Source organism: Equus przewalskii, chromosome 4 (genome assembly GCF_037783145.1).
Source record: "Equus przewalskii isolate Varuska chromosome 4, EquPr2, whole genome shotgun sequence".
NCBI lineage: Eukaryota > Metazoa > Chordata > Mammalia > Perissodactyla > Equidae > Equus > Equus przewalskii.
The window spans coordinates 99,316,292-99,331,550 of record NC_091834.1 but is presented as its reverse complement, the minus strand read 5'-3'; the positions used below and the strand labels follow the sequence as shown (position 1 = coordinate 99,331,550).

Genomic DNA, 15,259 nt, shown 5'->3' with positions numbered 1-15,259 from the left:
TATTGCAAAGTACATCCCTGGACTTAAACCCTATAGTCATTTCTCATTATTTCCTTATGATTATTGGATGAAAATCTATAGGGAATTTTTAGATATCTGAAGACACACTGTCAAGCCGTTTTCCTGAAAATATCTTCTGATGCACAGAACAGTGCAAAGAATCCTGTCACATATTCACCAATACCGATATTATTTTAAAACTGGTTTACTTGACAAAAGTTGGAATCTACTTATTTTACTGTGTATTTCTTTTATAGATAGTGGGGTTGAGCATTTAATGTTTATAGAATATTCATAACTTTTCTTCTGTGAGTTATCTTTTATGTCCTTTGCCTATATTTTCTCCTAACTTCTTGGTATTCTTACGGAGTGGTGTGAATTCTTCATAAATGACATTGAACTTCTGTATTTGACATTTACATGTTCCCAGGTTTTGCCATGTATTTTAATTTTATGATTATTTTAATGTGAAAAATTTAATATTTTTGTATAATTAAGTGTTCCAGCTTTTTGTGCTATTTTTTTCTTTCTTTTGTTTTTATAGAAGTTATTATTTCCATCAGATCAAATTCAGCATAGGAAAAGTTTTACAGTAAAGGGTAAGTCTTTGTAGACACTGTATCCTGTATTACCAACAAACAACTAATTGAAATTGTATTTTTTAGTATAATACTGATTTTCAAAGTAATAAAATTTAATATGGGACACAAGCCATTTTCAGGAATGTCTCGACCACTCAGATTGATATGCCAGTTAAAAAGCAGAATCTGTTTTTCTGTTCTAATCTTTAGTTTTGTAGCTTTCTATTGGGATACATTTAATGTGAATTTTAGTTATTAATATATTGTAAATTATTAAATTTTTGTAGGGTTCTAATAGTTTTACCACAGAAAAATGTATAGAATCTACGATGCCCTTCAAACAATTTCTACATAAATCTTGACATTTTTAGCAAGCAAGAGATCTTCTTATTTCTTCCCATTTGCTGCCCACTTCTCCGCAGTCTCCCTTTAGCACCTTCTCCTCTCAATCTCACATGTGCAACTCCCTACCGGAAATCTCAGCTTTGACGTCTAATAGGCAACTAAAATGCACCATGTCCAAACAGAATTCTAGAGTTCCTCTATTAAAGGAAACTAATAATCCTCTACTAGAAGAAATTCTATAGAGAAAAGAGCTTTCTCTACTTTTGAAAATGGCACTAATGTCCCTTTGGACCTCAAGCCCATACCCTAAGGATTATTCTTCATTTATTCTCTTTCCTTCTTACTCCATACCCAATCCATTACAAATCATGCTGAATTTACCACTAAAATCATCTCCCAAGAAGATATGTTTTGCTGCATCTCCACTGATCACCACCTCCTGTAAGCCGGTGCCATCTCTCACTTCTACTATGCTAAAGTCCAGCTGTGACTCTCATACTGATACAAGCATTTTCTCTTACAGAAGTCTCAGTAAACTTTTTAAATATCATGATACAATATAGCTTAAAGCCTACCAATAGTTTTCCATTAAAACATATCTATCTATCTATCTATCTATCTATCTATCTATCTATCTATCTAAACACTTTACCATGCCCTACAGGATCTTACAGGATTTGAACAATCCCTAACTTTTGGATTTCATCTTCTCTCCCTCTGACTTATGGGTCTATCCACACCAGCCTCCTTCCTGTTCCTTGAGTATGCGAGGTCTTTGTCTTTAGTGATTCCTGCCTTTGAAATGCTCTTCTCCCTGATATTTTCATGGCTGGTTTTGGTCAGTACTCAGATCTCAGCTTGACCATCTTCGCCTGGGGGAAGACTTTCCTCGATACATGTTCCAATGCTGCCCTCTCTTGCCTCCGCAGTATCCTTTAACATATTAGCCTATTTAATTAATTTCATACTTCTCATCTTAATTTGGAGTCATTTCTTTCGATTTAGTTGCTTTAAAATGATAACAATTGATGATATATTGTCTGACTCCTGCAAAAGTTTAGGTCATAAACTTCATGACCTCAAGGACCTTCTCTGTTCACCACTGTATCCCAGATGCTAGTATACTTAATTTTTTGAATGAATAAGTGTATCAATATATATCAACTATTATGGATTCAAAATTAATTGACAGCATAATGTGAACTGTTTTATAATTTACATTTCAAGGATCAAGCAACATTACAAATGGGAATGTAATAAATGGAAAGAATGCTGCCAAAAGTCAGAACATACCTAGGTTTAAACTGAAGACCAGCTTGGCTTTTTTCAGTTCCAAAGTAATGTAATCCCCTTGCTGCCCCTCTCCATGTAGGATTACTCCTTCACTTTCAGTGGTTTTAAATTTCAAGGCAATGACATCTTTCAGTGTTTTCATCTTCTTGTTCCTGAATCTATACGGTAACACAACATGGCCATCAAAGTTGATAACATCAGCCCCTAAAATAAGAAATAAATAACATTTCAGTTCAGTTATTGTAATTGCCATCCTGTGTGAAATAGATCCACTTCCAACTGGTGTCTGCACAGAATAAATGAGAAATAAGTCTATTTCTGAGAAATCTGGAGTCCTGGGCGCTCGTTCTATTTCTTCTTTCAGTTTGCTGTGTGTCCTGAAGTGGACTATATGCAAAGTATTCATAAAGAATGATCATGGAAACCTCTGTTGATAGAAAATCATACTTCAATTGTAATACTGAGAACATTAATTCCAACACGATTTACATTCTTCAATTTCAACTTGGGAGTCTAGAATTTACTTGAAAGAAGTAAAAATTTTAATCCCTGCGGTATTATGAGATTTTAATGTATTCTTGGGAAGTGAAGCTAATGCTTATGATTTTTAAATACACATTTCACTCACAAATTTGCTTTTCTTTGACCTAAGAATGAAAGCACTTGGAATGCAGGGTTTGATGGCATGCTCATTTTTCTAATGGTTTGTAATTTCTGCTACATTTTTAGTAAACTTTATGGTAGTACTGAGAGTCATAGCTAACTGAACTTCAAGAGGCTTCTTACCATTTGCTCCTGGGCCTCACGTCAGTCTCAAAGTCCTTGTTACCCTCTTGCCTTTGAAATGGAGAATCAAGCTGCCCATATTTTTGACAACACTGAACAAAGCCATCCTCACTCATATATACATCACAAGAACAAATATCTAGCCTCTACTATGACTACAAAAGCTCTAATTCTGTTTTAGGGAATTTCATCGAAGGCATGAAATTATATCAACTTTGTCACCATCCTCAGAACAGTTGATGGTGGAGATTCATTTCATAACTGCTACTTATTCACACCAGAAATGGAAAATGAGATGACCTTATTTATTATGCACTGTTAGTTAGTGGGTTTCCAATCCATGGCATGGCTCCAAGATGAGTTGTATTCATTGAGATCAAATTTTGAGTACAAATAGAAACTGAGTTACCATAATTAGTCCTTTGTCAGTAAAAATATTTTTAAAACCCATTTCTTTTAGCTTTTACTTTTGAATCATAGAAAACCTAGTCAAACTGGATAGCTCTAACGACTTTAGAATTACAAGCCCAGATGAAGCCTGTCTCTCAGTTTGGGGCAAGGTCTTGCTAAAGAACTCCACAAGGAGACCTTGGAGAAAAATAATAGCAAGTGTAAAGCCTGTCAGAGAAATATTTTCTCATCTCATGTCCTAGTTCTCTGGCACTTGTTTACGTCAATCACCATGGGGACCACTTCAGTTCCAGTATAAGGAGGGTGTGCTGCCTCACGGTGGCTTCCGTGGAGGTGCCGGGCTTCCATAGCTCCATCCACTCTGTTATTGTGCACTACTTGCCATTACAGGTTTTGCTCTTATCTGATTCTATAAAGTGAATTGTCATGAATACAGTTATTTCAAACATTACTTAAAAGTAAATCCAAGTTTTCCCTTCAAATCATCAATGGATTTTGAATACTTTAAAAAATATTTATCCTATTATCGCAAATATTTATGTTTTTAAATAGTAGTTTAGAGAACTGTTGCATTCTCAAAGTTCAGAAAGAAAAATACAACTTTGATTTTTTTTAAATTCTTACAGTCAATTCTTTACTATAAGACTTTCTATAGCCATAAAAAGACTTTCTTAATCCACAGAACTCTGTTCTCTGAGACTCTGAATCACAGAAGTTTATTTTACTACAGGGGAAAAAAAATCAACCATTACATTTTGGCTTCTGCTAACACTGCAAAGCCACTTAGACTTGAGCTTAATCATCTATACTGCCACAGTGGAATTGCAATTGCAATATCTTTCTCATCTGTGATGAGAGATAAAAGAGAGAAAAAGTAGAATCTGATTATCAGATCCCAGGTTGAATTATAATCCAGTAGTTGGTAGAAATTACTTTTTGTCTCTCAAAGTGCATAAATGACAATTCAGAAGGAGGGAGTAAATTCTGAACTCTAGAAAGTAATTTTGCAGTTAATTTCTTATCAGTAACAGTTGAATAATAGACACATCGTTGTTTTATACACCTTCAATATATATTAATTGACATAAAATATTCCCCATTCATTTCTCAGAAAGTAAATGCTCCTTGAGTTTAGATAGAGGGAAGAATTCACCCCTCCTACATTTTCTCCTAAATCAAAATCTACGTTCAGCTCCAGGCATAGAATAGTGACTTATGCAAATAGTCATGACTTTCTTTCTTTTAGGGCAATGGAAAAAGTGACAGGAAGAATGGGTATGATTTATTTCTTCAGATAGTCCTAGGATACTAACAAAACCATGAAGGAATGCCATTTGTGAGGATCAAGCCTCATCTTACAAATGGTAAGTGGTCAGCGGTCAGTTGAGAAACTGATAAAATGTTTTGCAGGCCAGATCTCTCTCATTATGAAATCCTAGCTGTTCCTCCTTGAATGGGTTAAATGCTTGCACAATATCAGCATATGCCTGTGAACTCAGAATTGGCTTTGAAATTACAAACTTCCTAGAAATCATCTATGATATATAATTTATGCTTAAACACATACCATACACTTTTAAGAGAATCTGGGATATTGTAAAATCCATCAGAATTTAGTTCCATTTCCTGCAGAAATACATTAAAATTTCATTTGACGTCTAATAATACGTTGTGCTTATTTTGGGACAAGCCACCTTTTTTCCCCCTATTACCCTGATTGCTTATCACTCCCCAGAATTAAGTTTTCTATGCAGTGATTAAATGTGTGTGGTTGAACTGTTTAAGCAATCTGAGCAACAATAATGGTTAGTCAAAAGTGAATGTAAAATCACAGTGCTTGCACAATTGTGTTTCTAACAATAACTCAGAGAGCTGGTAATGTGCCCAATTCATCAAATCGTCTTGGTAGAGAAGGCTTTTTGTTTTTTTTAACTTTCCTTGTTATCTAGTCTTTACTTTCTGAATCTGGGGATATTCTGATAAGGTATTTTGGAGAAGTGTTTATCATCTAAAGATTGTAATACTTTAAAAAATACCTTTGCTATATTTTTACTACAGATGCAATATACATTCTTTGTTAAAAAGACGTTAAACAATACAGAAATATAGACTGCAGAAAGTGAATCCGAAACTCAAGAGATCACTAATGTTAACGAGGAATAGCTTGGTTCATATCCTTCTATGAATTTATGCATAGGTTTAGATTTTATGCATGCATTTATCTATCTATTATTAATGGGTAATAAATTCGTGCAGTACCTTCCCTGCATTTATGCATTTAGATTTTATGTATTTATCTATCTATCATACGGAATAATGGAATAATCCATACATTATTATATCTGCGTGTGTGTGTGTGTGTGTGTGTGTATGTGTGTGTGTTTAGAGAGAGAGAGGCATCGAGACAGGGAGGAGAGCATCATTTCATTTAGTTATAGTTGTACAAAATGTACAGTGATAGCTTGCATTTGGGGTAATGTAATTTTTATAACGTAGGAAAATTTATGTTTTAGCTAATCAATATATTTTATTGATCTTCATGTACTACGGCACTTATATAAAGTAAGAACACTTATAATTTGAAACTTATTTATCCTATTTATTTGAAAAAATAGAACACATATTTGAATATAGCACCCCAAAGTAAACAAGTAAGTACTCTGGAATTACTTTTGCTCCTGTTTTTTCATAAAAATGTTTCGCTTACTTGTAGAAGACCTGAGGACAACAGAAAGATTTAAAGAAGAAAATTAAAAGGACATAATTCCATTTTCCTTTTATAACCTCTGATAATCTACGTTTTTGATCATGTTAATTAGCATCTACAGAATGTCTGTGTATGTACACAGATATACAGAGAGATCATACTCTATACAGTTTTGTGTCTGGTTTTTGTTACTGAACATTACATACATATTTTCCTTGCCTGAAGTTTTCTTAGGACTAGAGTGGTGTTGGTGTTTGGACGGAATACTAGAGAGTTGTAGTGTCCCTCCCATCACTTCCTGTCGGAAGAAGCATGCTTCCAACACGACTTCCCACTAGGGATGGTGGTTAAGGTGATGTCTGCAAGTTTCTTCACTGTAATGTTGGTATATTTCCCTTTCCGAACTCTATCGTGTGTAAGTGAGTCACCAGGGAAGTATCTACATATATTATCTTGAATCTCTGTACGGAAGATTTATTCTATGTATTCATTCAGTCAGTCATTTATATCAATATGGGAGCATGCATGTTTATCTTATCTTTGAGTTTAGTCCAATATGATTACTATTCAACTTGTTCCAGCTGTGGCCATTGGGAGCTCTTTAGGCTGGCTCCTGTGTCCTTTCCTCTCCTTCTCCGCCTCTTCCGCCTCTTCTCTTTCTTCTTCTCTCTCTCTCTTTCTTTCTAGAACTACCAGATGCTCAAAGCTCATCTTGCATTTTTCCTACCCTAGACCTAAAATCAGCCATTTTTCCAAGAAACTCTCATTTCTTTAGCGTAGAATGGTCTGGAGAAGCTTGCAGGTGTGTTTCTTTTCTTTTTTTGCTTTTCTTTTTATAAAGCACACAATAAATTTTCTACAAATAAATAAGTTGTACATCTCCTGTATGATGTGTTCTCCACATAAAGAAATAGATTACTGAGAGAAAAAGTGCGAAAACTTACAAAATGTTTCCTAGTAATCTATTTCACAAGGATTTGCCATGATTTTGAAACCTTCATTTTAATAAAATGTTTTGCATAAGGAATGACTTTTTAAAGGTAGTAATATCACAGTTAATATTTATTTAAGTGATTACTGATTACTACCTAAGTACACTGAAGTGATTGTGTTAATATTTAAGTGGTAATACATAGCACTTAATATTTTAAAATAATTTTTGCTTTATGATAAAATTAATATATATTTACTGTAAAAAATTTAAATGATGTAAGAAAGTGAAAAAATAAGTCAATTTAAATTATTTCCAAGGACATCACATAGATATCAAAATACTGTTAATATTTTCTCTCTACATATATTATTCCAGTATTTTTTCCTGTTATTAAATATTTTGCCTCAGCAAAATTTTTAATGGCTACACATTATTCCATTGTCCACATGGACTTCAGTTTGTAAAATAATTTCCTATTTAGTACATTTAACTTCTTTGTAGTTTTCTATAAATTCAAACATTTCTATAATTAACATTCTTGTAGTGAGATTCTTGAGCAATTTCACAATCATTTTCTTCCTTTAAATTTCTGAAGTGACATCACTCAGTTGAAGACATTCATTGGTAAAGACGTGTATTCAGTTAGTATGGAATCTAACATTGCATAATTTATGTAAATAAATACCCAAATCACTTTCAAGAGTTTGAAATATATCTCTGAAACTAAATTTTTAAAATACTACAAGGAGGAATTTGCTTAGCTTTGCAAATTTTACATAAACACAAATCAATATCGTCTTTTTTTAAAGTCAGATGTCAATATTTTGGATACGTTGACCATTCTTTACAAAATAGCGTGCCTGCCATCTTCACTCTCTATACTCCCCTCTATTCTTCTTCATAGCAGTTGTCTCTACCTGACATATTTATACACTTCTATATTTACAGCTTCAAGAATGTATCCATCAGAGACAGTTTGGCTCCATCCTGAAGCCCAGTACTTAGAATAGTGCCTGAGAAACAGTCAATACTCATTACGTATTTGTTGAATGATTGCATGTCATCATTCAGATTTCAATAAATTGGATTAAAGTATAATAAACATTATTAATTTTTCATTAAAAATTAGAATCACTAGATTGGAAAAATGGAGAATCATTCTGATCTACCTTAGATCCACAGCTACTAATATATCCAAAGTTTCAGTTGTCAGAGAAAAAGAATGGTAATATCACGTTCCTTTTTTGGGGGGTGGGGGAAATTCATTCCATCATTATTAGTCGACTTGGTATTATTTAATTGACAGCTCTGGTGGAGCACTGTCTATCTCATCTCATCTCATCTGCACACTGTTTGATATGATCAATTTCTTCCTTCTAACCCACTGCCTTTTCTTTCTATGTATCTGTGGTTTAAACCTAAATAGTTCGAATAGATTCTAAAATGTCAATAACAGCTAGTTTAGAGTAATAGCAGCAAATGAGCCTCTTCCAAATCCCTTAAAACACGATCTTGAGATAAACTCAAAAAGTCACTTCTACTTTGGGAAAAATAAAACAAAACAAAAACCTTAAAGGCTCTTTTACGAAGGTCAGCATCTCACATTTTGTGCACTGTTTCTCCTTAAAATGTGTTCCTTTGCCCTTAAGTGCTTGATAACTCACGGTAGAATGACGACAACAATATCAGAGGAGTCTGATTGCATTTCTCTATAAAATTTGAACTCCAATATCCAACTGTCTAAAAGACTGATCCACGTGGACCTTCGCAAGCATATCTACCTCTACTTACCCAAGACATAATTCTTTCTCTGGGCCCCATGCTCCTGTTCTTGTAGCCATTATCCATTCTCTCAAGACAGAGATCTAGGACTTTCTTTAGCTCTTCCCTTCTTTGTACACCTGCATTCAGTCAGTTCCAAGTCCCGTGAAACTAAGGACTTCTAAAACTAAGTACTTTAGCTCACTTTTTATACACACTACCACCAGGCTACCATCATCTCACCTACTGTCTACTGCATTAACATTGTTTGTCAATGGACAATTCCCATCCTCCAGCCTTATTTCCCTTAAATCTATCCTTTGCACAGAAGCTAGAAAGATCTTTCCAAAATAAATTTTTTTTTGCTGCAAAGCTCTTCAGCAGGGCCTTCAAGACCTTCAATGGTAGAGCTCCTGCCTGCCCCGACAGCTTCACATTTTAGCACCATCTTTCTCTTTGTGTGCTAATGAAGGTGAACCCACTGGTTCCCTTGCTAACCTCACCTAGTGCCTTTCCTCATGCTATGCTCACTTCCTTCAACAAACAGCTATTTTTTTTTAATCTGCTTTAAGTTTAAGAATCCTCTGAGTTTCAGGTAAACCTCACCTACTAGAAAAGCTGTCCTTGTGAAACATCCATGCCTATTGTTCCAGAGCATCCTGGCACACTTTTATCATGTCGTTTCTCATCTAATATTGAAAGTCGCTCTTTATGGGTCTGACTTCCTCTGTGGACTTCAAGCTCTCCTAAGGTACAGACTCTAAATTGTTCAACTTTGTATTTCTGGCACAAACAACACTTCTTAAACTGATCTGAACATAATTGGTATTTGAGACAATAAGACAAAAGGAGAATTCCGCTGTTTTTATTTTCCTTTGAAACCATACCTGGTGCAAGAAGTGTACTCTCTAAAAGTACAGACTTACGTGATTTAATGCCGTGCATGTATATAGATATTACGACTGTGGCTTTCTGATATGCATAAATACTTTACAACTTGAAATGCTTTCGTTATTCTCATACTGGAGTTGTTTATAAGTAAAAAACTAACACATTTAACTCTAGCATGAGTTTAAATACAAAATACGTGTTTTCCTTTAAATTGAATGCATTTAAGAGAAACTTGCCTATTCTAAGATTTAAACACCTTTTAACAAAGTAATTTTACACTAACTTGAGATAAATATTTATTGATATTCTATAAAGAAGCATAATGGGCTTGCTCTTATATATCTTTTTTTTTTAAAGATTGGCACCTGAGCTAACAACTGTTGCCAATATTTTTATTTTTTCTGCTTTCTCCCCGAATTCCCCCAGTACATAGTTGTATATTCTAGCTGTGGGTCCTTCCAGTTGTGGCATGTGGGACGCCACCTCAGCGTGGCTTGATGAGTGATGCCATGTCCGCACCCAGGATCGGAACCAGCAAAACCCCGAGCCGCCAAAGCGGAGTGCATGAACTTAACAACTCGGCCATGGGGCCGGCCCCTATATATCTTTTTATAATTGGATTATTTCATGAAAAGCTATAATATATATGAGTCATGATTGGCTAATCCTGTGGTTGGCCCACTTGCATAAGATGCAAGGAAATACTAGTGACTTTTTGAAATTATATTATTCAACATCAAAGGACAAAAAAACTCAGGCTCTCCCTCCTCCTCCCAAAATGGTCAATCACACACACACACATACACACACACACACTCACACACACACACACACACCCAGAGAACATCAGAAAATCAGTGATCCACTTCTGACCAGGGTTATAGCTCTAATATATCTGATAATGCAGAGATAATAAGCAATTTCTGAAAATTAGCATAAAATCTATTTGTAGGAAATCCATGTGGAAGCTATTTTTATTTATTTTTGTAAATCGAAAAGTCAAACAAATTAGACTTGCCTTCTCTGTGATAACATTGCTGTTTACTGAAAATAGCTCTACAGCTTTCCACCATACACAATCTATTTTTCTGCTTGGGAAAAGACTATCTAGAATTATAAATCCTAAGTAAAAAGTCCACAGATGAGGAAAGGAATCTGACATTGAGAAGTACCCCAGGATGCCTTTTGATATAAATTATTCCTAACATTTATTATAGATATTTTTTTTATCACTATTCAGTTAAACTTCAGCTTCTAGTTTCATTGGAAGCATTGTTGTCAGTGTTGGGGTCAAATTTCAATACCATATAGGCTAAAGGATGGCAATTTGATGTAGGGACTTGTTTTGAGGCACTGTTTTCATGCAATTTATATAATACTGAGGAAAAGATAAATTATCCATATTAGTAAACGGGGAATGGTGGACACAGAGGGGGTTCGGGGGTGTCATCCACCCTGGCCATCTCTCTAAACTGCTCTGGCTTTCTTCTGCTTCCTCTCTGAATTGATCATATCTTTTAATTTTCGTATTCTGATGCTTGACACCTGGGGCTTTGCCGACCCCAGAGGGACTGCCCCTCCTGGGGTTAGCCACTTCCTACAAGCCCACTCTCCAAATACAAAGTAACTAATCCAGAGCCCACGGCCCAGCTGTCTCCTCTCTCAGGCTGTCACACTCCAGGCCACTATCTACTTGCCCTAATCACTCCAGGGTCAAGTACCAGACAACTAGGGCCAGTCCCTGTGCCCCAGAGCCTGCTGAAATTATGTAAACTAGCCAATCCTAAACCTGCTTACCTGCCTCACTCATTCCTTCCTGCAGAAATCACAATAAAGGCTCTTGCCCATCCTCTCTCCTCTTCCTCTGCCTCTTGACTGACCCTGGGGCTTCCCCTTGTGGCCTCCCCAACCCCCCATGGTGCAAAGTGCCCCCCTCTTTGGGATTGTGAGTAATAAAATATCCTTTCAGGGCAGTTGTTTACTGATACGTTGGCCTTACTATATCTTAAATTTAAGAAAAGAGTAAGGCCAACATATCAGGAACTACATTCTAAACAGAATATACTATATTTTAAAGCACAACTGTTAGCCTTGCTATACTTCAGATACACTATATTCTAAAATACCCTCTACAGAAAATTCCCTAACTATATCTTAGAAAAGAAAAGAGGAGAAAAAATTGAAGTTTTGGCCAAATAAGAGAAAAATCTTGGAAATGTTGGCAAGGATTTTTCCATAGATCTGCAAAAAGCTCCTTTAGAGAACCTTTTGGAAATTATTATCAAATGTCTGATATCAACTAGCACTCATTGAAATACCTTCTATACCCATAGCGTTGCAACAAGAATGTGGGGCCATTGAGGAAAAGGGGTGAGTTTTAAGAAAGAACTGATAGACAAGCTCTCTGGTTGAAAAAGAGAATTCAGATTGAATAAGAATTCCAGACAGATGGGGGAACAGTGTATTCAATTGCTCTAAAGAGTTCAGTAGTTCTGTGTGATTTTAATATCTAAGGTTCACGGATTATGGGCAGGGTTACAACTGGAAGATGAAGGACCCAGTGCCCCATATGGAAGATACGGGCCTGTGTGAGTGATGCTGGTGTCCTAAGCGGAAGGCACACATTCAGATTTGTCTCTTGGAAAGATAACTCTTGTGTTGACGTGGGAGAGCGGGAGGGGGAGAAGAGAGAGCAAAGACCTCGCCTCAAAGAAGCTGAGGGTCTAATAATGTTGATGAAGTTCACACTAAGCCAGAATTCAGAAGATAATTGTCATTAAAGAATGCAAAGCTTTCCCATGATGCATTGTTGCTGCCCAGAATTCTGAGGTAGCTAAGGCTTCTATAGTGACTGAAGACTTTCAGATGAATGCTTATAGTGCAGTTTCCTCCAACAGTATGACAAATCCAATACCACAAAAGCATTGGGACTTACTTTTCTGGTGAGGAAGATTGGCCCTGAGCTAACTGTTACCAATCTTCCTCTTGTTGCTTAGGAAGACCGCTGCTGAGTTAACATCTGCACCAACCTTCTGCTGCTCCAGCTAGGATGCCACCACAGCATGGCTTGATGAGCAGTGACAGGTCTGTGCCCGGGATCCAGGCCTGCAAACCCTGGACCACCAAAGTAGAGCCAGTGAACTTAACCACTACACCGCTGGGCCAGCCCCAAGCATCAAGACTTTTAATGGAATTGAAACTACGCTAAAAACAAAAACAAAACATAAAAAAATCCCTTTGAAATATTTCAAACATTTGAATTCAATTATTTGCAGCACCCTAACTTTTAGAAAGAATCTCGTTTGCTGCCTCTTTAACCATTCCACACAGTAATGCTCTATCTCATTTAATCCATACTTTAAAAAAAATAATAATCTAAAAACGTAAATCCAGTATTTTTCTAAACAGCATGCACTTTCCCAACAACTTCTACAAAGTTTCCTGGACAAGCAGCAATATGCTCTAAATAACTAGTGAAGACTGTTCTTTTCATTTATTTTACTGTCTGTCCTTTTCTGAAAGCCAAATGAGTTGGTACAGATGATTTGTACTCACTTGCAAGAGATGGGGACATTTGCTTAGTACGTTTGCAGTTTACGCGTAGGATGTAGTACATTACAGCTTCACTTTATTTTTGCTTTGATTTCATATACCTTTGGGTGCATCTTTTACCTCAAACATAAAATAGGATTAATAAAGCTCAGAACGTACACATGTTGTGACATAATGTGCTCTCTTCTCTCCACCAGAGCAGTTGGGTCCTGTCTGGTAAAGCACTAAATGAGGCTCTGTGGTCTGGTCGTCAACACACCTCAGCGACTTGGGCACTGGAGGGAATCTGATTCACGGTGAGCTTGGGTGCCGTCCATTACTTCGTGACACCCACACACCCACTGAGGCCCTGGTGAGCTGGCTGAGTTAATTCATTTCCATAAATGAGCAATGCTCCTACCACTTGTACAGAGAACTAGTCCTGACAGGGCTAAAATAATTGGAAGCTCCTGAAATTAGAAGTCATAACTTCAGTGCTCGGAGGGGACAAGCAGGTCATACAAATCAGTGATGCTGGCTTGCTGTAAAAACCATTGATCTGTCTTTTACTTTGTCACTTTTGATAGCGATATGGGCAACAAAGACCGTACTCTCTCTGATTAAAAGATCAACAGGGAAAAGATGCTAAATTAATGGCTTAAAAATTTGGTCTTGATGGTGGAGAAACAATAGGAAGTGTTTGGGACGTGTGATGAGTATAAAGGAGGTAGTTTCCTTTCACCTGTAGCAAACTGAAGCTATGCAGCAGCTCTGGTGTTACTCAAACATGGAATTTTCAAGAAAGGTCAATAATCTAAGATTGTAATGAAATCTCCCTATTTTTAAATGTTGAGCAGCTGATTTGGGGTTGTATTAAGCAAAGGCTGCTAGCTAATGCCCCACAGATATGTTTTATTTGGCCACACATCTTTTTAAACTTGAAGACTGTCAAAATATAAGACTAAGTGGATCATAACAAGCTTAAAAAAATATATTTATTTTCCATGATTTCGTAATTTACCTGTGAATTACTGCAATATGTATCAACAAGGAATTTTATTCCTCAAAATACAATTTTTTAAGAAAACAAGTTGGTTAGTGCTAAATAAGTACAGTGGATGGGTTAAAAAGACAAATTTTAAAGGTATCATATGATACAATGATATACCTCTATATGCTACCATAAAGCTACACAGGGAAGAAGGAAGGAAGGATGGAAGGACGGAAGGAAGGAAAACACCATAAATCTGAGATTCATTCACTTAGAGCACTGAGATTTTGGATAGAAGACTTTCTTAAAAAGAAATATGTATACTTTTTGTATGTGTGAGGAAGATTGGCCCTGAGATAACATCTGTTGGCAATCCTCCTCTTTTTGTGTGAGGAAGACTGTCACTGAGCTAACATCTGTGCCAACCTTTCTCCATTTTATGTGGGATGTCGCCATAGCATGGCTCGATGAGTGGTGCCAGGTCCACACCCGGGATCCGAACCCACCAACCTGTGGATGCCAAAGCAGAGTGTGCAAACTTAGCCACTACACTACCAGGCCAGCCCCCAAATATATATATATTTTAAAGTATTACCAGTTACCAGGTATAACCAATCCTTCGTTACTGGCAGATTCTATATTTGCAAATTTGCCCACTCACTAAATTTGTTTGTAGCCCTGTTCATGAACAAGTGCAGAAGGGCAAAACATTGGAGCCCCCTGATGCTCACATTCCCAGCCAAGGTGGGACAAGGCAGTGCTCTGCCTTCTTGTTTCAGCTCTCACTCTACAAAAAAGCGTCCCTTTCACAAACTATTCAATGGCGTGCTTTTTGCATTTTTGTGCTTTTGTGGGATGAGTTTGCTGTTTAAAATGCCTCTCTCCCAAGAGGAGTGTTGCAGTGCTGTCTGGCGTTCCCAAGCTCAAGAAAGCTGTGATGAGCCTTCTGGAGAAAATACATGTGTGAGATAAGCTTTGTTGGGGATGAGTTATAGTGCTGTTGACTGTGAATTCAGTGTTAATGAATC

General features: G+C 36.5%; 1 protein-coding gene across 1 annotated transcript in view; it reads right to left on the bottom strand.

The window, feature by feature from the left end:
* The window catches only part of CNTNAP2 (contactin associated protein 2), a 1,871,069-nt gene that overhangs the window by 1,023,081 nt on the left and 832,729 nt on the right, over positions 1-15,259 (bottom strand). The window contains exon 5 of the mRNA XM_070616681.1: positions 2,220-2,423. Within this exon, the coding sequence (XP_070472782.1) occupies positions 2,220-2,423 (204 nt within the window). The remainder of the gene's footprint in view (positions 1-2,219; positions 2,424-15,259) is intronic.